This window comes from Malurus melanocephalus, unplaced genomic scaffold, assembly GCF_030028575.1.
Source record: "Malurus melanocephalus ecotype Western Australia unplaced genomic scaffold, MMel_1.1 scaffold_768, whole genome shotgun sequence".
NCBI lineage: Eukaryota > Metazoa > Chordata > Aves > Passeriformes > Maluridae > Malurus > Malurus melanocephalus.
The window spans coordinates 52,898-77,785 of NW_026624000.1; the positions used below are offsets into that span (position 1 = coordinate 52,898).

The following is a 24,888-nucleotide window of genomic DNA, read 5'->3' on the forward strand; positions in this document are numbered from 1 at the left end:
TCAAACACACGTGGTAAAAAAGCAAGGTCTCAGAGAAAGCCCTAAGGTCAATGTAACACAGAATGGAAGGACTACAGAGTTTGGAACTCTCCCTGTGAYTTAAATTACAGGTAGTTTCCATGAGTTTCCTTAATAAACTTTGTCTAAGGAGAAAATATTGGTGTCAGTGAGGGGAAAAACTCTGATTCAYGGAAAATGGAAAAGAGAAGAGCAGMTTCAACCAGGAGTCAGCCATCAATCTATTCCTTAGACAGAGTCTTGGCAAAACCCATTCTCCTGGTAGAACTCRCCTGGAGTAGACTGGATTGATTTGACAGTCTCTTAGCCTAATAAATGCTTGACCCCGAGGTCTGCTGAATTCACTAAATTCACTATKCAGGGAGAATTGGGAAGCAATCACCTCTGGGGAGCATCCTGATGCACAGCCCTCCCCTGCTGGAGGCCTTGACTGYTCCCAGCCTTATCAAGGACTGATCCCAAAGGAGGAAAGGTTAATGGACTGAGCTGCTCTTAATCAATCACTCRGGGAGATTCTGCACTTGCAAGGGGTGGGTTCCTCTTCCTGCCACGAGTTTTTGGCATGTTAACCAAGGACCATCTCCTCCAGCTTGAAGGATCAGCAACAGAAAATCCAGAGGGATATCAGGTGGCTGATCCAGAGCCAGCTGAAGTCAATGGAAAAACTGGTGAGTTCAATGGGCTTGGAGCAGACCCCAAAGAAAGACTTATTACCCAAGGTTTGTTCTGCATACATCTACTGAGCCACTTTTAGTGCTGAAAGATCCTTGAACAGAAGCAGATTAATCAGACACTTTTGYCTCCCTGTGAAATCAAATTTCCTCAAACCACACCGTGTCCCAGTTACCCTGATTGTCAGATATGGCTAACATCCAGMACAGGAAAATCACCTCCCTGTGACAGCACACACACCTATACATTTGAAAATCTCTGAGGAATACAAAAAGGAAAAATGCCAAACTACTAATATTTTCCTGGCTTTTTTTTTTGTAATTGCTGCTAGATGAAATGACAGCCTCCTCAGAAGAGGAAAATAGATAATTTCTGAAATGACAAAAAAAAAACTGGGGGAATAAAACTTTAAAATATCCTGGCATGGAGGAGAACAAGCTCAGTGCTAAACCACCAGCTAGGTGAAGAACCTGAGAAGAAAAAAATGCCAATAAAGGTTAGAAAGCACAGAAGATTTACTCGTGCAMATTAACAGCTGCACTCAGCACCAACTGATGCCAAAGCAGTGACAATCCTTGATGTGTGTCTGAAGGAAGGAGAAAACTTTAGCCTGTTGTTACAAATCCAGGCCTGGTATCCCACTGCAGAACCACTCAGTAACACACTTGGTGCACTTCACAGCCAAAAACCCACGTGGCAAAGAGCTGAACCCAAAAGTTTCACACCTTTAGGACATYTATGGCTACAGGCACCAGTTTATAATTCATTGCAGAGCCTGCTCCAAACTTTCTTCTCCAGACCAGTCTTACCCAAGGCAGGCTCCAAAAGTCAGAGCTGATATTTGGTGACCTTTCTGCCTTTGGTTCAAAATAAGCAGCACTGCAAGGAAAGCAAGGCAGGTGTCATTAAAGAGTGGAAACCTGACAAGAAATTCCACATGCAGAAGAACTAGATTTGAGRAGAGCAGCAGCTTCTTCCCCCAAAAAGACTTTGGTATAGCAGCCTTATAAATGTGAAGATTTCAGCCAGCTCCACAGAGGTGTGTCATGCACGTTGCACCAAAATGCACACAGTTGCCCTCCAAGTTGTACTCTGCTCTAAGAGCCTTGAATTTGTTTGTCCATAACCTTTGTTATYAAAATAATGTCAAAAGTTCCCAACCTGCCAAGGCAAATGGGGATTTTCTGTCCCTCTCCACGTCTTGTGAACRTGACTGCAGATGCAGTAATGAAAGATGCAGGTTAATGAAAACTCTGCCTTATTTCCTCCTGTTTGAAGCTAGATTTTTGCAGCCACAACTCCAATTTTGGCACAAGTCTGTTATTATCTATACAAGTGTATGCAGCAATCCCAGCAGGTTTGTCATTCCACTGGCACACACGGAACCACGCTCCCCTGTGACTTTGCTGTAGCCACAAAACTGACACAGAGCCACATAAAAAGTGATGTATTTCACTTATTGACTATGCATTTCTTAACCCAGAGTGGATGAGCATAAGACACCTGCAGCTTAGTGCTAATGACCAAGAGAGGAAGTGCAAAGGTGACTGCCTGATCAATTCTGCCTCCTGTCACTTGGAATAGTGTCCTGCAAGGCTGAACGCCACTAACTTGGTCACTCTGAACCTCAGCACCTAAAAACAAAATCCCTTCTGTCTGAAAGGATGGATGGCAGAGGAAGGGAAGGGAAAGTGAGYGTTTTATCGACCCAGCTGACATCTGATGAATGGTCTGCAATAGAAATTTATTGGGAAATAGAAAACTTCTTGCTTACCTTTATCATGGCTCCTCAAAATTGTTCAAACCATTAAACACCCACCAAAAAAAAATCCCTTCAACCACACATTTAAAAATCTTGCAATTTTATTTGCATATAAAGGCCGCTAGATATAATATCACAATAAATTTAAAGAAACAGCTGCTTTTCTAAATTCCATGAACAAGGTAACATAAAACAGAACAAAGCTCAATAGCATTTACAGTGGTGGAACAGAAATAACTATCTGCAACAATATTTTGTGCTAGTGAGATTGCATTTACACACAGTGCAAAATAAGAAAAAGGAAATAAAAAAGACAAGAAGAATATTTAAATATAAAGGACAACTAAGCCTTATTTTATTTAGGCTTGATTGTATCCATTTGACTCTATACATGCCTGAACTACAACAAAGATTTAACTCGGGCTCTTGAAGGCCTTGAGCACTTGGAAAAATGTGTCACATCCTTCATAATTTAGATGTGCTGTACAGCATAATTTTGCAGATGCTATACTGGCAATATTAAATCCTAGCTTAGTTATAATGCACAAAAAATACATATATATATAAATTCATATTTAAAAGGAGTCCGCATTTACATTTTTTTTTTTTTTTACTGCATGAAATACCTGCTTTTTGCAGCTTTCACCCCCAGTCCTTTAAAGCTAAAATAATTTAAAAAAGAAACAACAGAAGGTAGACATCACATACAGGCTGTGGCTATCTAGATCAGTCTTTATAAAGCAGGTAGAGACAAACAACTGAGAAGTCTATTCTCCCCTTGCTGCATTCTACCATGAATAGAAACAAGTTTAAGTATATGCACACATATCAAGAGGTAAATGGACCCCAAAACATTGTTTGTGCTACTAAAAAAGTTGATATAAATGGAGATAAAAAGCTAACATTTAAACCTAGGGGAAAAGAAGACACTTAAAAAAACCCCGACAATAACATAAGTTGTGCAAATTTGGGTGTTTTTAAATGCTGCCTATTTTTTAGCTTATAATATAATATTAAAATAAGGTCTCTCACTTATTAAAAGAAAGCTTGGCTGTCCTTTTGAGAACACTATAACAATTTACAATGGCAAATTTATTGAAAAACAAAATTCATTTTACAAATTCACAATGCTTTATCAATTCAAAATGAATGCTGCATTTCCAAAAAGCACAACCTCTAACTTTTCTTCTCGTTTCTTTTGCACCAGCAATTTACAAATAATAATAAAAAAAAAGCCCCAAACCCCACCCAGGAACAAAAACCCCCACGGTTGTCCCCAGAATCCCCACCCTAGCCCCTATTTTGAAATAAACACATAAATGAATGTGGGTTTTGTCATTAGAAAACGGCAGTTTCTAGACCTTGCCCAGTTCCCAAGGTGCAGTAGTGCTTCAGGATCCTTGAGGGGTGGGGAGGTCGAAGATGATGGGTGGGTTGGTGGGTTGGAAGCTGACGGTGCACGTGGAGGCGTTGATGTAGGTGGTGTAACCGTCCGTCATGATTCCATAACCTGCAGGGATAACCAAAAAAAGCTGCTGGGGGAGCAAAGCTTGGCAACAAAACCAAATAAAAAATGGCAGAATGGGTACCAGCTCTTGAGAGCTGCAACAAAGGCTGGAGTGGAAAAGATGCTCTGTTTGARGAGCGGGTGCTTTTGGGTTAACAAAAATTAGTACAAACTCTTTTTACCGCCGGAAAATCCTCTGTCGCAAATGGGTGTGGCAGAAACACAAACCACACGTGTTCTTTTTCTAATTAATTAATTAGTGAGCTATAGTTTGCACGCCTGTCATGTCTGTCAGGAGATAAAGACCATTCACAAGCAAAAGATTTAGAAGTAACTTTGGTTTAGCCTAAACACCCCCTCTCTGAGCAATGACCTGTGCTAGCCCTTATCACTCAGTTCCTCATCCCAGCACTGCCAAACTGGGGTTCACCCTGGCCTCTGAAACCTCAGGAACTCATCAGCAGGTTAAAAATACACACAGGCTGGGGTTCACCCTGGCTTCTGAAACCTCAGGAACTCATCAGCAGATTAAAAACACACACAGGCACGTGTTGAGGCTGCCCAGGGAAGCTGTGTCTGCCCCAACCAACCCTGAGGTGTTTAAACCCAGGCTTTGGAGCACCCTGGTCTAGTGGGAGGTGTCCCTGGCCATGGCAGAGGGTTTGGAATGAGATGATCCTTAAAGTCCGTTCCAATCCAAACCATTCATGACTCCATTACTTAATTTATATATACACTTAAAAAAAAATTATAAAAGTGCACGTGTTTTTAGTTCACATCCACAAAAAGCTAATAAAGAAGCTTGAAAACATCTAGGAAGTATCCGGCCCCAAATGTACTAAAAAAAACATAATTGAAGAAAAAAACTCCCAGAGTTTCATACAGAAGAGAGATTCCCATTGCAAACCCACAGAGGAAAGATGTTTTTCTTTTAAACCATTATGAAACAGTGCAGATCACTGCTGTCTGAAAGCTGAGATAAATACAGCTACCCACAGYGCCTATCAGAAAGAATAATCACTTCAGAATTGCTGCACTGTCCACCTGCATTACTTTGTTTATTTAGGCTGGCAATTTGGATTTAGATCATCTCATGGTGGGAAAAAAAAGTTGTTTGTGGCTGTTTTGCTTATCAGCCAGGGGAAAAAACCTGCATCACCAACATGTGTGTACAGCCTCTGTTGTTCAAGGGAATATGGTGCACATTCATCTCAGCTGGAGTTGGATAACAATTAATTGCACGTAAGATAATGCTCTTAACATTATATTATTTCTTCCTGCACTGAAACAAGCCATTCCTATGTCCTTTGAGTAAGTATTACAAAGGATTTTAACTTTTTGTTGGTATTCTTGTGAGAATTTATTTGGATGGTTGCTTTTAAAATGTGCTGCCACCTTTTCTAGGAGATTTAAAGGCAGCACATGGCTCCTTGGTGCTTTCTCATATAATGGCCTTGTACATCCAGACACCCTCCTTCCCACTACTTAATGTTGTTACAACCACAAGTTTCACCACCTAACGTGCCTACAAAGGCTGAACACCATTTACACATTTTGGCTGGAAGTCTTGCTATACTCATTTATTTTTAATATGCAAGAGCTAATATTTGTACAAAATACCCAATCCCTTCCTGGGTGCATGAAAGAACAGTTATTTATGCCTCTGTACATAAGGTCGTGTCAGCATTCCCAGTATAAACCCTTTATTTACAGATGCCAGGCATGAAAAACATCACACCGAGTCACAAGGGCTTCAGAAAAACCAACACCACTAGCAGAGAAAGCTGTCCTTTTTTTATTTTTCTTTTATAAAATCCTCGAAATCTTTGGGCCTATGGAGAACCTAGCTAGAGACAATGGAGAAATCTCCAGGGGGGGAGAACATAAAACATTTAATGTGTAATTTTGATTTCCAGGGTCACCGAGTCTTACACTCTCTCTCAGGCAGAACTCCTAGTGTTTGTCTCTCAGCCACATGAAAGCTASAAAATAGTATTAAATATTTAAGTATCTCCAGAATGTATTTAACCTCTCAGTCTCTTCCACTGCCACAGAGCTCACTGTTTCTGAAGCCTCACATTCTGCCTGTCCTGACACAGACAGAGGGGGAATATCTCCTCTAAAAAACGAGATTCCTGGAGGGGAACACACAGAGTTTGCATTACAGGGTGCTTTTAGACAAGCATGCACAGGGAGTTTTGGCAGCATCTCCCCCTGATGCCTGACTCAAGATGCCCTCCTTTTTGCTGCTCCTCATACCCTGAGGGAGGTGAGCAGAGACAGCAAGTTGTCTTTGCATTTTCTTTTTTTTTTTTTTCTCTAGCACCTTTCTTAGCTTCTGCGCTCAGAGTAATGGGGATAATTTTCATTTTGGCTTGCAAGTGTKGGGAATCTCATCTGTTTCTCTAACCAAGTTTGTCAAAATTTGAATTGCTTTCAAATAACCTGTGTAGAACAACCTTTGCACAGTGAAAGATGTAGGTGGCTAAATGTAGCACACATTCCTGAAACAGTCTGTTTTAATTCCGGAATAAATTTACAAAGTGCTGCGCATGCAACCACTTCCCTGAACTCCCATATTAATCCAATATGCCATTATCCATTGCAATACACCACCAAAATGTGTTTTTTGAAATGTGAGATGAAGCAGGGAGTATTACTGCTCCTTACCTTCATGGATSCCACCAAAGACATGGAGTTTGGGTCTTACTCGCCTCTGCACTGTGTTCAACAGCTCCACACAGCCCACTCTCTGCAGCTCCTTTGGAACCCAGTCTCGAAAACCTGAAGGCAAAAATGCAATCAATACTGTTAATTTTCCCTATTCAGGTGAGGTTTCACGTAGCCTTTCAGGAAGTCATCATTCACAGAGGGTTTATTACATTATCCCTAGTCATAACCTCTCCATTAAAGCACAMAATGGCTTTTAAGAAATGTTTCACTGTCACTTTGTCTTCCTTAAGATTTCCTCCCTCCATCTGCATTAATGTTTTCTTAGATTTGTTTTTTTTTTTTTTTAAGCTACAGGTTTAAACTCATCTTCCACCTTGAAACCCCAGGACATTTATTCCTGGCACTGCAGCAGATTTTTCTTCCCTTTCCCCTGGCTCTCAGAGCAGCCAGCTTCCCAAGAAATGAAAACAGCTCAAGAAGATGAGCTGAGCTGCGACTTGGTGCTGCTGCTGCCACCCCAAAGATTTAAAATACAAACTCCTATAAGTTCCAGAGGACTGTGGTCTGCAAGCATCAGGTTATTTCTGAGCCAACATCACCAACCTCAAACAGAGCAGCTCCCAACAAACCAATGACACTTGGTCCTAGGGATAATAGGGAAAAATGTACAAAACCTGACACCTTAAGGACTCTGCTGCCTGGCAGGGAAAAGGATCAGCAGGGCAAGGTGAACAAGAGGCAGGGAAAGGGAAATTGGGAGCCACATCCAACTGCAGCACCGTTCTCCTGACTTTAGCAAAATTACAGCCTGTGCCAAGTTAATCCCAGGTAGCAAAAACATTCTGTGACATGAACTTGGCTACATTTTAGAATGAACAAAGAGTCCAGTCACAGCTCTACCTCCCTTAATATTAATAAGCAAACAAGTTAAGATTTATTTAAAAAGCAGTATTTTGTCAATATTACCATGCAAGCTGAGCCCTAGGGCCCCTCGTTTTAGGCACAGTATTAACACCTAATGTGTGTTAACAGTATTAACACCTAATGTAGTTAAGATACAGTGCCAACCTTTGGAAATTGAACTTCATTATCTCCATCAAACACAGAATTTAAGCACGCTTATTCAATTAAAGCACTCATTAGTGTCTGCAGCCTCACAGTATTTCTGCATGAACCCCATTCAAAGCACATGGACGAGCAGCCCATTTCAAACAGCACCCATGAAACATTACAAACACACTTGTGGGTTTTTTTTTGCTTCTTGGGGAAAATGAAGCGATTCAGGGATATTCAAGGTTTGAAATATCTGGTGGCTCTGCTGTCAGGGGATGCTGTGTCACTGCTTTAGCACAGCAGCACCAGAAAAGTTAAAGGAAATTTGCTGATCATTTTACAGCATTCTCCAATAGTATTAAAAAACTAACCAGGATATAAAAAGAGCAGGAAGTGCATTGGTCAAAAACTTTCTGGACTTGTTTTTTTTTTTCCCTAGCTTTGCTTAGATTGCTGACTCTGAACTTAATTGTGGTACAAAACATAAGCATGCATTAATCCCTGACTCCACAATCATCAGAAAGCTCCATGAGAGCACTGAGCCAGCCTGGGAGCACTSAAAATGCTGGTTTATAATGGCACAAAGCAATTCTGAGAAGATTTTAAAGATTTTACTATATTCACTGTCATGAATGGAGCAAGTGACTGTGACTCAGTGACTGCCTGTGACAGTGTGATCTGACCTCTCAGATTGCAAGAGCTCCCTAAAACCCTGACAAAATCAGTCTACTCACAGTAAGGGTAATGAAGAGACTGCCACACTTCCTCATCCTGCTAATTCCTATTTAGAAAAGGCTCACTCATTGTAAACCCAGCTGCTGTAAACCCATATTTATAAAATATACTCAGCTGTTGTAAACCCAACTGAAATATTTTATAAAATACAGTCCCAAGCTGTTTGCCACRTGTGTCTTAAAGAAAAGCAGTAAATTATTTGTGATGCTACTGGAGGGTGGAGAAAGGATGGTGGGGTTTTCCAAATGGTTTTAGGGTAGGCCTTAATGACCTCAGAAATGCCAAAATTAAGTGTTCCTGCCTCTTTTTGAGACTGTCAAAACTTAGTTTAGATCTTAAGAGTTAAAATGGGGATTGGTGAGTGACTCATATTGACAAGACAAGCAAAATTCAACTAAATGAGAAAYTTCAGCTGCCTAATGAAGAAACAGATTATGCATTCATAGGCTGGTGCTCACCTGTCATTAGATCAAGTAAGGAACAATTATCTAAGAACATGATTTTATTCCTTCATGAGTTTTTCACACGCCAATTAATACCTTTAAAACTATTCTTACATATTCTGAGTTTACAAGGACATTATCAAGGAGAATATGTGACTACACAGTTCCAAACTCCTGACTGCTGCTCTCAAACTTTCAAATAACGTGACATTGTAGTGAGAAAAGGTTTCAGAAGTTTTAGTCATTCTCTAAAAAATCATATGGGATTGGAAACTTTGTCAGAGGAATACTATTCTTAAAYAAAATGTCAAACTATAATGGTTATGGAGTCAGATATTTGATCTTCCCTAGCTTGAACTTAATAAAAAATTCAAGTTTTTTAAGGAARCTCAACAGATCAGCTAAGGCTAATCATCATTTTCATTTCTTTCAAAAAAGTTTTYGAATCCATAGTTTTGAGTWTGGGTGCAATTACAGYATAGTTTATAGCATTATTGATTTTSCTTATTTTGAAAGTAAAATTCTCATGCAAAAAAATCACACAGAACTTTTGTTTCACTTACCAAGGGGAGGTCCATGTGTCATTAGAATATCAATTCCCTCAGGAATAAGGTTCCACTTGTCTAGCAAAGACTGACCTCTGGGTAGATTAAAGCCCCATCCATTAAACCATGGTGTCCTTTGGGGAAAATAAGACAAACCACATCAGTGTAAAACAAAAATCTCTTCCATTCTCTAWTTTTTTTCTGAATTAAAACAATTTCTGTGCTTCAGAGATGCCTTGCAGACGGCATTTTTTGAAGGGAATGCCTCTAAAACACACTGATTCAAATACATGCATATGTTAAAGTATACATTTGAATTTAGATTGATGTCTGATGTTATTTTTGTACTTCAAGAGCATTCAGCCCTGGGGGCATTTACTCACTAGAATTTTACTAAACTCCAACTTGCTCCTTTCAGCATTTTTAACACCAGAACAGTCACATAAACTTGGTTTGGAGCTCCTGAGTTTCCTAGAGATCTCCATCACACAATGTTCAGCCTCACAGTGGCTTTTCAAAGAGATTTTATTATTCAAAATTCAGTATTAGTATTTGTCAGTATTTCTTAAGGAAATTATTAGTAATAAGTAACAATCAGTATTTCTTAAGGAAAACCAATACCCTCAGTGTTCTCCACCATGCCACAGCCTTGTTTTGCTTTATCCACCAACCCAAGTGTGTAGCCATGACAAGGACACTTTCTTGGAGTACTTTTTCAATGTATAACAGCCAAAATTAATAATTCTGACACAGGTATATGACAATAAACTTTCCTGATCAGATAGGTACCCAAAAACAATTGTTCTGGAGAGATACTGGAATATTTACACTTGTTATTTACAACCTTTTATACAGCTCTTAGTATTGCACTGATTTAAAGAACTTTCATCCATGGGTGTGCTTCCTAGARCTTAGGCAACAATTTTACACTTTGTTTTCTAGGTAGCATATTCCTGTCCTAGCCCTAGCTGTATTTCTGAAAGTTCAAGCTACTCCTGAAGTCTTCTGTGTACTGCAGTTTTGAAAACAGAAAACAAAAATCGGAAGGGAGGGGGGGAGGGGGACAACCACAAACCAACCTTAAAAACACCCATAACCTGTTAAAACCAGAGATCATTAGTCCTATGTAATATCATTATGTAATCTGCCTCCTCTTCCTGCTAAATTATTCATTTTTCCAGCCTCAAACATGCATTAAAGTGCGAACGTCCTGCTGAGATTACCTCCTAATTTTTTTTAATTTTTTTTTTTTGTAATAATGAAAGCATTTTGTTTTCCTGAGACAGTAATTTGACCAATGAGGATTCCAGCCATTTTTATGGATGGTGTGCATTCCTGCCAATCGGCAGTATGGAAAAACAGCAGGCGCTGCTAATATAGGGGCAGGAAGGTCACCGGTGCCTTTGTGACAAATAATAGACATATCCCATGTAGTCCTGCTGAATAATACCTCAACTACACACACACAGGAACTCATTCAAGGCAGCAGACTTCCTGAATGAACAGCAACAAAAGATAGGAAAATTAGAGTTAGTCAAACATTTGATGTGAGCTGTGGGCTCCTCATCACAGCTCCCAAAGCTCTGCACCCACCCAAACACCAAAAATCCTTTCCTAAAGTTAGGTCAGTGCAGCTGAAATGAAACTGAGGGTTGTGTCTTGGCTTTCACTAAACCACAAGAATTTCTGCTTTTCTAGGATTGGCCTTCCTGAGACRTGTATCTAAATTTCCTTTCCTGTAACATTCCTAGGTTTTGACCTATAGAGATTATTGTAACCTTCCAGGCTGCAGTCAGAAGTTAAAATATCTCTCGGCTAAACATTCAGCTGCTTAAAACAAATAAACACACAGAGCTCGGGTCAAACTTTTCACTGTCAATTAATGATTCTTTCCCCACTTGCATTTCTCCTGCAGATAAGACTGTAGTTATTACAACATAGTTAAACCTGAAACATGAAACCACATCTGCGATTTCTCTGGAGCTCTTTGGAGACTGCCACCACAGAAAAAACCTGGATTTGTCTGCAGGATTTTTTATTCTATTTTCTTCTGAAGCACTGTGGAAAGAGGAGGAGGAGGGGAACCTGAGYTCAGATATATTCTTTATTCACCAACCCCTTTAATTAGCTGTGACTAACAGGAGCCACACGGGAATCCACTTGCAAGAAAACTTTTGAGAAACCTTCCTCATTATGCAGCATGTGCACAAAAAAAAAATTAAAAAATGAGATGGTCAAGTACTTATTTAATATACTAAAGATTTTCATATAAAATGGATAAATCAAAGAGAAGAGCAGGTTTAGCTGGAAGAACACCTGGATTACAGATTTAGGCTGCAGGCAGGTAAAGTCTTAGCAAGGGAGATCAGACAGGGATATTTTACTCATGTTAGTTAGCTCACTTTTGCACAAATAAGAGCTAAATAGAGCCACTCTCAACTTCTAAATCATTTACAAGAAAAAAAYTGTGCACGGAGTTAGGTGCCTTCTGCAATGTATTTTCACGCCGATCATTTACCGTGAGAAACCACTTCCTATCTAAGAAAAAAATATATATTCATCTATAATGAACTTTGGTTGCACTGGTCTAACTCTAAAAGTGAAAGAGAGAATCAGAAGGGTAAAAGCACATGTGCCCACTTGTGGCAAGTTGCAATCAATTGCAAATAATTAATAAAGGCTACTTAGTCATTAGTAGCAATATTTCAGTCTGACCTAATTCTTTTTCCTATGGATTTCGAAGTAAAAGATATCAGTTAATTCCTGAAGCTTCATTTTCAAGTCTAGCTTGCTGGCTGTTGAGTAACACGGCCAGGATGGAAAACCCACAGGGATCAGCAACAGGAGATTCCAAATGATTTTGTCATTTTGTGTTTGATGGACCAGAACACGTCCTCGTACCTGATACCCAGCGTGTCAGGAGAGCCTAATTGAGCCCCAGAGCCATGCCTGGCTTCACAGCATCCCTGAGTGCCACCAGAGAGGCAGAACTGTGATCCCTGAGCCTGGCTTAGCTGACAGCTCGGCCCTGCAAAGCCTGACTGCAAAGCCTGACTGCAAAGCCTGACTCAACACTGTGCTGGCACAGATGTGACACAGGGAATATTCTTACAGAAGGCAGACACCTGGCCCATCCTTCCTCTCCTCAATTCTTCAATCCCGCACTGGAATCCCCACAGATCCCCCTCCACCTGGCATTTTGATTTTCTGCAATTAAATGAATGCTCGTGCAGGAGGCTGCAAATTATCTTCACACCTCATGCTGCAAGGGATGCAGACAGGACTTGACATAATGCCAGGGGGAGAGGGAATTGAGCTCTTCCCAACAAGGCTCATCCTCCTTTTACAGGAGAGCCCCCAGACAGGACACACAAATCCATCTGCTTTGAACAGCACAGAGCTGCACCTTCAGCAGGGGATCAGCAGAGAACCTCTCTTTTCCCAAGTAAGCACTGTATGGCTTTATTATTTTACTAATACATTAAAAAAAACCCCAAACAAACCCAAATCAACCCACAACAAAAGCACAGTGATGGAGCACCATTTCCTGACACAAAATCCCAACTGTTCCTCGGTGCATCCACCTCAGAAGCAGCACATGAGGAAACAGAGACACGAGGCCACAGCCAAGTTCATCCAGGGAACACAGAAATGTCAACTCCTTCTGGAACTTTAACGCTTTTMAAAGATGCTAACTCATACAACCTACTTTCATCTCTTCTCTGGCTCATGAATTTAATTACCTGATCCTCAGAGTTCAACAATTCAAAAGGTAAATGKACAATGAGACCTTCTAGATTCAGATCTTGCTCCTAACTCTGCCAGTAAATCCATTTACTTCAATAGTTACTTCTAAACAGGATTAAAAAAAAATAAATTATCTCATGGGTCTTTAATCCCAAATATTCATTCATTTTTAAGGCAACCCAGTCTTTTAGGAAAGCTTCAATTTTATCCTTAATCCAATGAGTAMAGTGCACAGGAGGCAAAAATCTCAGTCTGTCCCCTCCACAGGATAACAGCAGAGGGAGTGTCTATAAGGTATCCCAGCAGGAAGCACTTCCACACAACCAATAACAATAATTAAATCTATTTTCATCAGCATTCAAACACAGAGCTGGCTCAGGAGGGAGGGAGACAGTTCCAGCAGCAGAACAAGAATGGTGGCACAGGACATGGATGGATGTGCATTCCTGACTTYCTCAATTCTGGGACTGTCCCACAAACCCATCCCCAAAAAGTCTGTCCCACCCAGGGAAAGCTGCAGGGGAGCAGCACAGACCAAAGCCCAGAGTGAATTTTAATGAATTTTAATTTTAATGAATTAGTTTCTGTAAAGGCTCTGACACTTCAGTACTACAAAAGTACTTTTTTTTTCAGTGAAGCTCCTTTTTATAGCGAAAATTCAAATGCTTTTTCATAATGCAACAACCAGGAGGAAATGGTAAAGGCTAAATTGTTTCCTAAATGTGCTCATTATATGCAGCGCTGTGCCATCAGTGAGAGGCACAGCCTGGGGGCTCGAGCTGAATGTCATTGCCACCAGCATTTACCTGCTGTGCCTCAGTGTCCTGTTTAGATAGTGAGAATAATAATAAACAACTGGAGGAAGCATCACAGAGGCTGGTTCTTTGGGATTTTGCTTACCCTGCATCTTTGAACAGCTGAAGCTCTCAGGAAAGTGAATTATCAGTGCTGCAATTATGTCAGCCRGTTTCTGTGTGTACCTCCTTCTAAAACACAGTTCTGCTGTTTTCACAGYGTTAGAAAAACCTGAAACCTGCTGAAACGGCTGCTGGTTGTTTTGATTGGTTTTGTTTTGCAGTTTTTCTCTCTCTCTAAGTTAGTCTATAACCCCTAAATGCTGGTTATCTAAATGAGAAAACATTTGAGAGCACAACCCCCCCATCATCCAGAATGTTTAGAGGGAAAGAGCCTTTTCCTTGGGAAGCAATTCTTCACAATGAGAAGCTTCAGACCTGGAGTATCCCTACACCGAGTCCTTTCTCAATTTCTACCTCACACTGTACAAACTGCTCAGTGCAGGCTTTAGTTTAAACTCCTGTCAGACAGAAAGAAAATAAAAATCCCGGACCTGTCGTGCTGCCATACATCACATCCCATGGATGTGCTGATCTGGACCAGATTATGGCACAAAACAGGAAAAAGTGCAACTTTGGCCATCCATAGAGCTGGAAAAGGGCACATGGAAAGAATTCCCTYCTGCATTTTTCCTCTCTCAGTGCCTGCACATCTCTGTCCTTGCTGCCTCCAGGCTGTGCCAGCTGTTGTTGACAATTGAGCTCTGGGCCCCAAATCTAAAGCCTGCTACCTMTTATATAGTATATATATAGTTATAKATACTAYATAAGTGGATATATTTCACTTATTTCCACTCTCCAACASTCCACACCAACCACTGGCATCTGGAACAATCAGTGATCCTTWCTGGCAGGGGATTGTCCATTTAGTTCATGTGTTTTTTGTTAACAATACCAGAATGCCATGGTCAGTATTGAAGAAAACTCATCTGTGGGGAAGATGTGTTTTAATAAAATTTAAAAAATAAAAAATAAATAAATTTAAAAAAACCCAACAAAAAAACCCACAAAAAAACAACAAAAAAAAAAACCCCAGAAGAAATTGAGTAAAGAAACAATGAAAATAAAAATAAAAAAAAAGAAATTTTAAGGTTTAAGAACTTGAGAGCAAAGGAGCAGGCAGGAGGATGAAACACCAGTAATGTCATAATAAAAAAAAAGAAATTTTAAGGTTTAAGAACTTGAGAGCAAAGGAGCAGGCAGGAGGATGAAACACCAGTAATGTCATGGAGGATCAAAAAACACTGAGGACATCAGGGGGAAAAAACACGATGAAGCAGAGGAGGGGACACCACCAGGAAAGCAGTGGATACTGGAAAGGAGAGGAAAGGGGTAGATGAATTTCTCAATTTTATGATCCAGACAACCTTTGCTTAAGCATCTGAATTGCTCATCAAAGAGGAAATTTCCTSCAAACCTTCTGAGGCTTTCCAATCCCTAACTGTATTGCAATTATTTTATTTAGGGCTTTACTTAATGAGATCTGGGAGATATTTTAATATCCCAAAAATATGAAAATAATTCAAACTTGACTCAAGGGCTCATTTCATTCTACTTTTTAAAAAGAACAGAATTACAAAGGCCTACTAACAGAAGCAAGTATTAGACCTTACATTTTTTTGTGCTGCATATAGTTGAAAGATGGACCTGGTTTAAGTTGGGACCAGCCCCAAATGGATCCATACATTAAGCACACTGTCTTAATCTGAGGGATGTGCCAGGGGAAAGAGGAAACAAAAAAAATAATCCACCCCCCAGAAAAAAACTCAAACAAAACCCACAAAAAAAACAAGCAAAACCAAAAAAAACCACCACCCAACCCAACAAAACAAAACAAAAAAAAAAAAACCAGCTGTCTACAATTTTGGTTCAATTTTGCACAACAACTGTGCCTGTTAAAGAATGATGCTTGGATGTTTGATTTCTCATAGCAAACGTGATCATAGTATGCTAGCTGCACCATATCTTAAATTTATTTTCTACGTTCCTCTTATTATCTGTGCAGGAAATGTAAAATGACAAAGCTTCCACCTCAGGTCAGTCTGGAAGAGGCTTTTAGTAGCAGCCCTGCTTCTGTGATGACAACACACATTAAAGTAGAGCAATAAAAATAAAAAAAAAGTAAAGAAAAAAATAAAAAAAGTAGAGACCTCTCCCCSAACACACACTTAATGGTGCATATTTTCAATCCACTGGGGTAGTCTGTGTGTTTGACATGTAAAAAAGCAAAATCTGAACAGGTCTAATTACATCCAGTAGTTTCTGTTGAATATTTTTTTTTATATTTGTAAAAGCAGCATTTGGAAAATATTAATGGAAAGATATCTGCTTTAAAAAAAATAAGCTACATTTCAGTGAATTAGGGAAGAAATGTCAGTTAGTACAACAAATAAAACATTCTAAAGTAGGTATGTCAACCTGTCCTATTAGTGACTTTGGTTCTTGCTCCTAAGAAAAACAGCCTGTAGRTATTTAATTATTTGAAATGCTCCTTAAAACAGCATTCTTTAGCACTGATAGAGTCTCTGTAGTTCCTCCACAAGGCTATGTGGGTCAGCAGACGTGATAGCTTGTTCATTAATTATTGCCATTAATTAATTATTATTGATCAGAGGAATTCCAGATCCACATTTTTATGCAGTGTGCTCTAGCACGTAACATCAAGAAGAAAAGGTTTGGGATCTTTGTGTTTTTATGCTCTGGATGTCTTAGTTGCCCTTGCTTTTCCCGTTCTAATATCCAGAGTTAACAGAGAAGTTTGTTGTTTCTGAAAAATGAATTTAAAAAAAAAACAACCCTGAGAAATTTACGTCACAATCACAGGAACTTGAAGGCTTTCAAAACCTCTTTCAAGTGCTTTACAAAGTAATAAATAATTTAGGGTCAGAGCAGTCTAGACAGAGCACTTTATAGAGGTACTGTRTAGAATTAGACTGGCTAACCTGAGGATAAATTTGCCAGAATATGTTCTTAAGTAACTTGAACAAAGGGMATCAGATGCTAGACACAGAATTCTGCCCCCCACGATTTTCACCATTAGTCTTTACCAATAATTCAATTATTATTAACTAAAATTATTTAAAATTAGACACTGAGTTTGCTTCTTGCCAGATGGTTTATCTATAAATACCACTACTATTTTTATTTATATTTTGCTYAAAATGCTGGCCAGCATTCCTCAGTAAGAGACTGAAACTTTCCAGAATGCCTGATAGGAAAACCAAACAAGCATCACACGTATTCCCAGACACACAGAACCCACAATATTTAACTGCAGGAACTTGCAATGTAATCTTCTGAATATTTACAGAAAAGAATGGAAACACTTAGTTATAATTAGGTCACAGGATACTCCCAGCATTTCTTGTTTGTCTGAAGTCTGTGCTACCTTCCGTTCCAGCTTATTCTTGAAATTGGATGTAAAGTTGTAAAGTTGCTTTCCCTCACTAACCAGATAAAAACCAAGCTCAGTGTCACAACACATAGCTGGCATTTAGGTACAGGATAAAATATTATGGCTGGATCTTRAGCCACAGTTCTGGTTTACTGTTTAATTAGAAGTTTTAGGAAATGTCATTTATTTAAAAGCRATGCAAATTTGGTTCATTTTCTTCATTTATTACAGCCCTGCCTTGCTTCATGGAGAAATTTTACATCTGGCATAATCAAAATTTCACCTTTTTCTGAAAACTGTGATCCTGCTTTGGAGTCTGCAGGAAGGGAAAGTTACCAACTCCTGTCCAGCCTTCATCAAAAAACACTGCTAACTTATCTGCCAAATTCTGTCACCCAAGAAACTTTTTCTGTAAAGTCATCCAGGGAAAGGGATGATCATGGATCCTAAAAATGAGTATCACACCTCCTTCTCAGCTCAGCAAGCCTCAGGAGACCTGAATGCAAACAAAGTTCACACATAAAAAAAAAACCCTATACCTGATTTTTACCTGATGCATACAATGTCTTCACTTGTGTGTGTATATATATATATAAATGTATAATATAAATTTATTTACATATTTACTCCCTGCTGCTCTGCTTGTATCAGGGAAACTGAAAAACAACACAAATGGTGCAATGCACTCCCAAACCAACGAGAATTTCAAGTGCTGCAGCACTCAAGCATGGCCACAGTAATGTGAGGGAACATTTCCAGGTTATTACCTGGAGGAGCTGCCTTATGTACGAGCCAATTCAGCAAATCAATTAAAGTAATGCAGTTACTTGATCAACAGATGAGCACAAAGGGGAAAAAATGACAGARGAGACTGAGGGAAAAACAGAAGGGTCACAAAAAAAGAAGCAGMTGAAAAGACTGGAGAGGGCATGGGGCATCACAGAGGTAAATGGATTAAATTATTTTGAAGGATGTGTTTAAGCAGTGGGTCATTTTTGTTGCCTTTAAGATTAAACAAGGAACTCTGATTACAATGGGGTTGTTTACACAAYGCTTCATTTTAAGCTCCCCCACCTTCGTGTTGTCCTTTCAACGAGGTTTGTGGGAGATGCAGATCACCACAGACTGAATGAGAATTAATCTGACTATTCTGGTGAAAAAAAAAATATGAATAGAATAATATTTCTAATAATAGAATGATTAGAAGCCAATGCAGCAGAACTTTTACATCTGTGCCAGTTACATCACCTGATCAACAAAATATCATTCATGCTCATCCCAGTTCTCACCTTGAGGGAGAGAGAATTTGATCCCCACATCTCTCTGAAGCTACACACAACATCTAATTCCTCTCAAAAGTGTTAATGGAGCATAATGAGGTGGAGGCAAACAGCAGAAAAATGATATCTGGAAGATGAGTTTCTCAGTGACCACATTCCAGACTTTAGGAATTGCCTACTCTCAGATTGTCTCCACAGGAGAGGTGCTCTGGCCATGCTGTGGTTTCACAATTACATATTCATCCCTTGGGATAATACACACTTGTATTTTTTTTTTTTAAGATGCACTCAAAGAAAAGTTGTGAGCTCATATTAYGAGTTCTCAGCTGAAGTAAATTTTTTACTGATGAGTTACCAGCCTATGAACTGGTGGTTTTTAATAGAAAGCCAGACTGACATTTAAATAGAGTGGCACTAGAATAATGGCTTTACATTAGTATTTTATGGGAGGCTGAATAACCACAGAGTTAACATACTGTATTTTCTGGCAATAAAAAATCCTTTGAAAACAAAAGGTCATTTTATTTGATAATGTAAATGAATTAGATTTGTATTGTATGGCCAAGAGAGTAAAGGAAAGATTAATTCTTAGAGAAGAAGTCAATATATCAGGATGGCCAGGATTGGTTTGGKTTTAATTCTTTAAGCATGCTATAAAGCCTGTGGTTCATAACCCACAGCCATATATTGCTGTACACTGGGGGTTTAACACAAGCCCTGGACTTGAGTCTGATCTGATAAAAATCTGAAACTTGCACTAGGCCATTAYGTGGGCAAACTATTCATTCTATATTCACCTCCTTGTTGTGTCAGTGCAGAGGTCATCTAAAGAGGGGGCCTAATTAATCAAACTGTCAGAGCCGATGAGGAGGAGCATGTTAATGGGACTTTTATTTCACCCAGGAAAGGAGMGCTCTGACAGGAACCAGAAAATATGGCCTTGATGTTGCTGTTTATTAGCAATGCYGAGATCAGTGGTAATAGGTGCCAGGCAGCTGTGTTTGATAAAGCACTGGGTGTCAGGAACTGCACCAGCCACAAATGGGATTGACAGGAGAACAGGTACGGGCTGAGTGTGAGCACGGACCCTGAGCCTGTACAGGACACATTCTTCAAAAGCAAATTAAAAAAAAAAACCCAAACCCAAACCAAACTACCCCTTGCCCTCAGATACCAAAACCCAGCAGCTGTTTTTCTGCATTTAAAGGTGAGGCTTTGCAGTATTTAACTCCTTTTGCAGTATTTAACTCCTATCTGTCTGAGCCAGATCCATGCAGGAAGCTCAGCACAGGCACAGGTTGGGTCTGTGCACCTCTTAGTGTCTCTGAAAGTTGTATTTTATTTCTCATTCTCCTCTTCTAACTTTGTTAGTAATAAATTCACTTAATAATTTAAGCAGTGCTTATTTTGTCCATCAAGTATTTCCTCCCCACTCCTTATCTCAACTCATGAACCTTTTTCTTAGTTTTTTTTTCCCCTTTGCTCTTCTCTACCCAGTATAGTAGTGAAGAAGAGTGAATAAGCAGGTGTTGTGAGTGCCTGGCTTTTAGCCAGCATTCCAAACCTCGACAAACACATTCTTAAAAAGCAAATTTTAAAAAAACATGATCCATTAAAAAAAAAAAAAACAAGATCCATGCAGGAGCTGCAGGAAGCTCAGCACAGGCAGAGGTTGGGTCTGTGCACACCTTGAGTTCAACCCACCCTGGCCACACCAAACACAGGGATAATGCCAAAATAAACACATTTCTTGCCCAAAGCTTTTCTCCAGAATTGATGTTCTTAATGCCAAATGCATGCCCAGAGTAAAGAAGAAAACAGGGATGCCTAAAAGGGAGTGAGTGGGAGATATAAGAGATGCTCAGTTTTTGAAGGGCACTGAACTCATTTTAGCAGCAGCCAAGGCATTTGCTGTGTGGGTGATATATGTAAAATTTTAAATTAATTATTTTAGTAATGCACCCCTACATGATTTCTCAGTCTGCAGWGTATTTTATACTTCAGGCCATGGTAGGCTTTATAATTAACCACTTTCTGAAGCCATTTTAATTATTTTTCCCCCCCAACACCATTATTTCCAAATGAATAGAGAGCTAACATTAAATAGCCTTCTAAATAGAGAGCTGCAGGAAGATACTCTTTCAGGATAAAGCACATGGAATCACACCCCTAGCAAAGCCCCCAAAAAGGTTTAAGCAGCTGAAAGGAAATTTGTTGCCAAAGGGGAACCTCGGACATTAAAAGGGCATGCAAGTCCCCAGCTAAGTCAAAATTTTTCTTGCTGAAAAAGTAAAAGAAAAAGTGGTTTTGGCTGCAAATATCCTCATCGTGAATTATCCTTTTCTTTTCTCCATTGTCTGGATCCTTCTCTTAAATCCAGCAGTACTACAACTGGAATGAAATGAACCTTTTAGAGCTTTAGATGTCTGCTTTCACAGCTGCAAGAAAAATAAATGTTGATGCGTAAAATCTTAATGGTTTTACATTTCTCAGTGGCAGTGGTGTTAAAAACACTAAAGTCGGTTCACCATTAGCAAATGGAATTGCACAAAAATTTGGGACTGCTGAGTATTTTTTAAGAAAGTACTGAAGAGGGTTTTCTGTCATTGACAGTGTATTATTCAGCTATCACCATGGTACTCTGTTAGTTTTARGATTTTATTACTTATATTCTACTGTTTGTTGGAGGGGAGGTCTGAATTTTTTTGTAATGTCACACCTTCCTTTACAAACATTTTCAAAGTATGTCCAAAAATCTCCTGCTTCAAAGGCTTTGTAAGAGTGTATTCCTAAAATGCCAGCCTAACTTCATGGAGATATCACTCTTCTTTTGAAACAAAAGAAAACCTGCACGTTAATCCCAATGACATTGCTACAGGAAMCTTATTTACAGTATGATTAAAAAATGGCCCTTTCTTACAGCCTCATTAAATCTAAGCCTCATTTAACTACTRGGACATTTTTACAATGGGTTCACTGACATACCATGATAAATGTCTGTATAACATCCTTCAACAATAGCCCCGACTACAGCCATAACCACAATGTGTATAAACACTGCATCAGCTCTAACAATGTGCTGCCCTCAATAGTAGGAAGTGAAGTAACACTAAACACATTTTTACTCAGCCCCATGTCTCCAAACCTGTGTTTTGCTTTAGGTTTTTTTAAATTTGTTTCCTTTTTGTTTTGGGGGCCTGCTTTGTTTTGCCTTCTCAGTGGGAAAAGCAACGTTCTCCTCAAAATTATGAGGRTTAAGACGTTAAACTTTTAAAATATTACAAGACCCTTTGAAATTGTGACCTAGGCAGAAAGGTTTCCTGAAATTTGATTCTTTAGAGATAAAAGGGCTGGCAGGTGGATGAAAGCAGCCCTACCCTTTTTTTTTCCATGTCAGAGGAATGAATGGAGCAGTTATGAATACATGTAACTCACCCATTCAGCAGCCACGCTGGTGCCTATTTGTCCTGAAATATCAGCCTTAGGTTACTGTGCAAAGCAACATTGCTGTGAGAACAATGAGGTTTTTGCAGATTTAACAAACTTTTCAAACTTCAAGGCAATGCAAGGAATTAAAAGCCATTTCCATGGGAATCATGCTTTCAAAACACCTCTAYAGATGGTTATCCACTGTAAGTTACTCCTGCAAGGCACAGAGATGAGGAGTACCAGAATTGTACAACAAACTAAAACTGAACAGGCTCAAATGCTCTCCTGTTCATGGCTGGCCTCTGATTTAATTTCACATCAAATGATATCTCAAAGCTGGACATGGTAAACCTGCAGTACTTCCACTGGAGACCAGGGTCTGACATTCTGCCTAAATGAAATTTCCCAGTTGTCCCAAGCACTTTTTATCTTATTTCCATGCTGGCAGTTTGAAATGTCACTATGCATTGCCACAATGACAGATGAGCAAAGGCACAAGAAAGCAACAGAGCTGCTTTCTCCAATGAACCACGCCTGGCAAATGTGAAAATTCACTTTTGCCCCTGGCTCCTGGCCCACTCCCTGGTATTGATGGTAACAGGGAGAAAGTCTGTAATGTGACTTCCTGCAGGCTGAAATATAGAGTTAAAACTTTCTATGCATGTATATACACACTCACATTTTCAAAAAACATCACCAAGGGTCAAATCTTGCAAATATTTTTTTTACTTTACTACCACAGGTTATAACATACTGACAAGCAATAAACACCCTGGGATACAGAAGATTAAGTCACGTGGCCATAATACATATTTTATGTGGATTAATAGACTGAGGCTTGGATGATAGTGGTAAAAAAAACCAAAATAAACCCACCTGAGAGCACAGAAGACACGAAAAGGTACATTTCTATTAGCAACCTCCACTTTAAAAGTTCACATGCTATCCTCTTTATAAGGCTCTGCTGTTATACAGTCTGTTACTCAGCCTCCTCCTGCCTTTATCAGCAGAAGAAATCATTTTGACTAGCACAATAAAACCCACAGGTCACCATGATCTCTTTTATAAGCATTAGCAAATAAACTTTTTAGCAGAAGGTGGTGTAGAAATCCAGCTCTGCACCATATTTTTGCTACATTCCCCTGGAGAATCTGTACAACTCTTTCCTTTAAAAGTACAAAACTGGGGCCCCAGATGGCCAGGATCTTGCATGACTGAGATGACACCAGAGAGTTRTGCCATATTTTGGGGATTTATTTTCAGAGCGCAGTGGGATCCATCTGAAACGTTCCTCTTGCAGGGATGCAGGAGGTTCCACCTGCCCCCTGGGGACCCATAGCCATTTCCATTTCCTCAGCTCATCATTCCCTTGCTCCAGCTGACAGAAAAAAGGGGGAAGGGAAARCTGCTGGGATGGTGACTTCAGTTTATACAATACTCCAGTGCTTACAAAAACTTTCCTCAGAAAGTTCTCATTCAGTAGGCACCAATGAAATACTCTTTAAAAACCAAACAAAAAAACTGCAGGAAAGGTTTTTAAAGAGATGCCTCAACATCTCCTACATTCTAAGCCAATACCTCTATAAATGCACACAGAAAAAAAACTTGAAACTTTTAAATAAAAAAAAAAACCCAAACCTATCAAGCCTCCAACCCCCAAAACCAAAAATTTCCTGTACCTTAAGGGACATCATCCATTATATAAAAGAAAGCCTCTGCAAAAATGTGGGGAGATAGGTGTTTGTTCACATGAGCACGCACGTTTATATACAGCATATAAAATCTGACACCTAAAAAAATATATGTATCAACTTCTGGCAATATTGAAAACCCTTCAGCATGTTTCTTGTGTGCAGTGCTTATAAGAAGGCAACTGTGATACTGCTTTTAAGCTATTTTAGTAAGGGCCCTTGACAAGCTTCACATAAAATATTCAGCAYTGATGCTTTCAAGTCCACACAATTTAACTTAAAAAGCTCTCTTCTTCAACCCACATTATAAATAAGTTTATTATAAAGGTGGTGTTTGGATTACATGTTTCCCTTAGCCTTCCCATCTGCCTTCCTAAGGCATGATTGTATTTGCACAAACACAAGCAAAAATTGAAAAASAATTTCTTGTTAGAATTAAAATAATTTGAGGTTTCCATTGTTTTTAAAAATTCAGAGGAATTTCTCATACTGCTTTGATAAGTTATGTTTACATCTCCAACAAGTAACAGCTGAAAAGCAGTCAGAATTAAAAGCATCCTCTATTAATTTAGTCCTCTATTATGAAACTTTATTGCCCATGTCTTTATTGGGAAGAATTTGTCTTCTAAACTAACTTTTGAAATTACATCCTGTCTTTACTGAGAAGCCAATGCTGCTGATTTCAGAGGGAGCTGATTTTCATCCCTAATCTTTTATTTTTCGTTTGCATAATAAACCTGCTCAATGTAAGGAAGTTCTTAAAATAATTGACTGAAATACTGAAAAATATCTATGCTGTGGAAAATACAACATTCACATGACTTTTCAGACTACAGCTGCAATGGAGGRCCCTTTGCAGGCATAAAGCAAAGGYTTTTTTMAAATTCTTACATATCTGGAGACTCCAATATATTTTTTAAGCTATTTAGATGCCCAAGCTGGCATCAAGATGGTTGAGCCTGCTGYATTTCAAAATGTAAATCTTCAGCCCTGAGTCAGGCACAATTCCAAGCACAGTATTTAAATTTTTCTCATCTGTTGTCCAAGAACTTCAGGATCAAACACATGATTTAAAGCTTACTGAG

The 24,888-nt window shown here is 39.2% G+C and overlaps 1 protein-coding gene across 1 annotated transcript in view; it reads right to left on the reverse strand.

Annotated features, from left to right (window-relative positions):
* Positions 1-2,542: 2,542 nt before the first annotated feature.
* Positions 2,543-24,888, reverse strand: part of MPPED2 (metallophosphoesterase domain containing 2) — a 94,028-nt gene continuing 71,682 nt past the window's right edge. The window contains exons 5-7 of the mRNA XM_057384999.1: positions 9,427-9,542; positions 6,630-6,743; positions 2,543-3,962 (exon numbers count right to left, since the gene is read on the reverse strand). Of these exons, the coding sequence (XP_057240982.1) occupies positions 3,844-3,962; positions 6,630-6,743; positions 9,427-9,542 (349 nt within the window). The 3' untranslated portion in view covers positions 2,543-3,843. The remainder of the gene's footprint in view (positions 3,963-6,629; positions 6,744-9,426; positions 9,543-24,888) is intronic.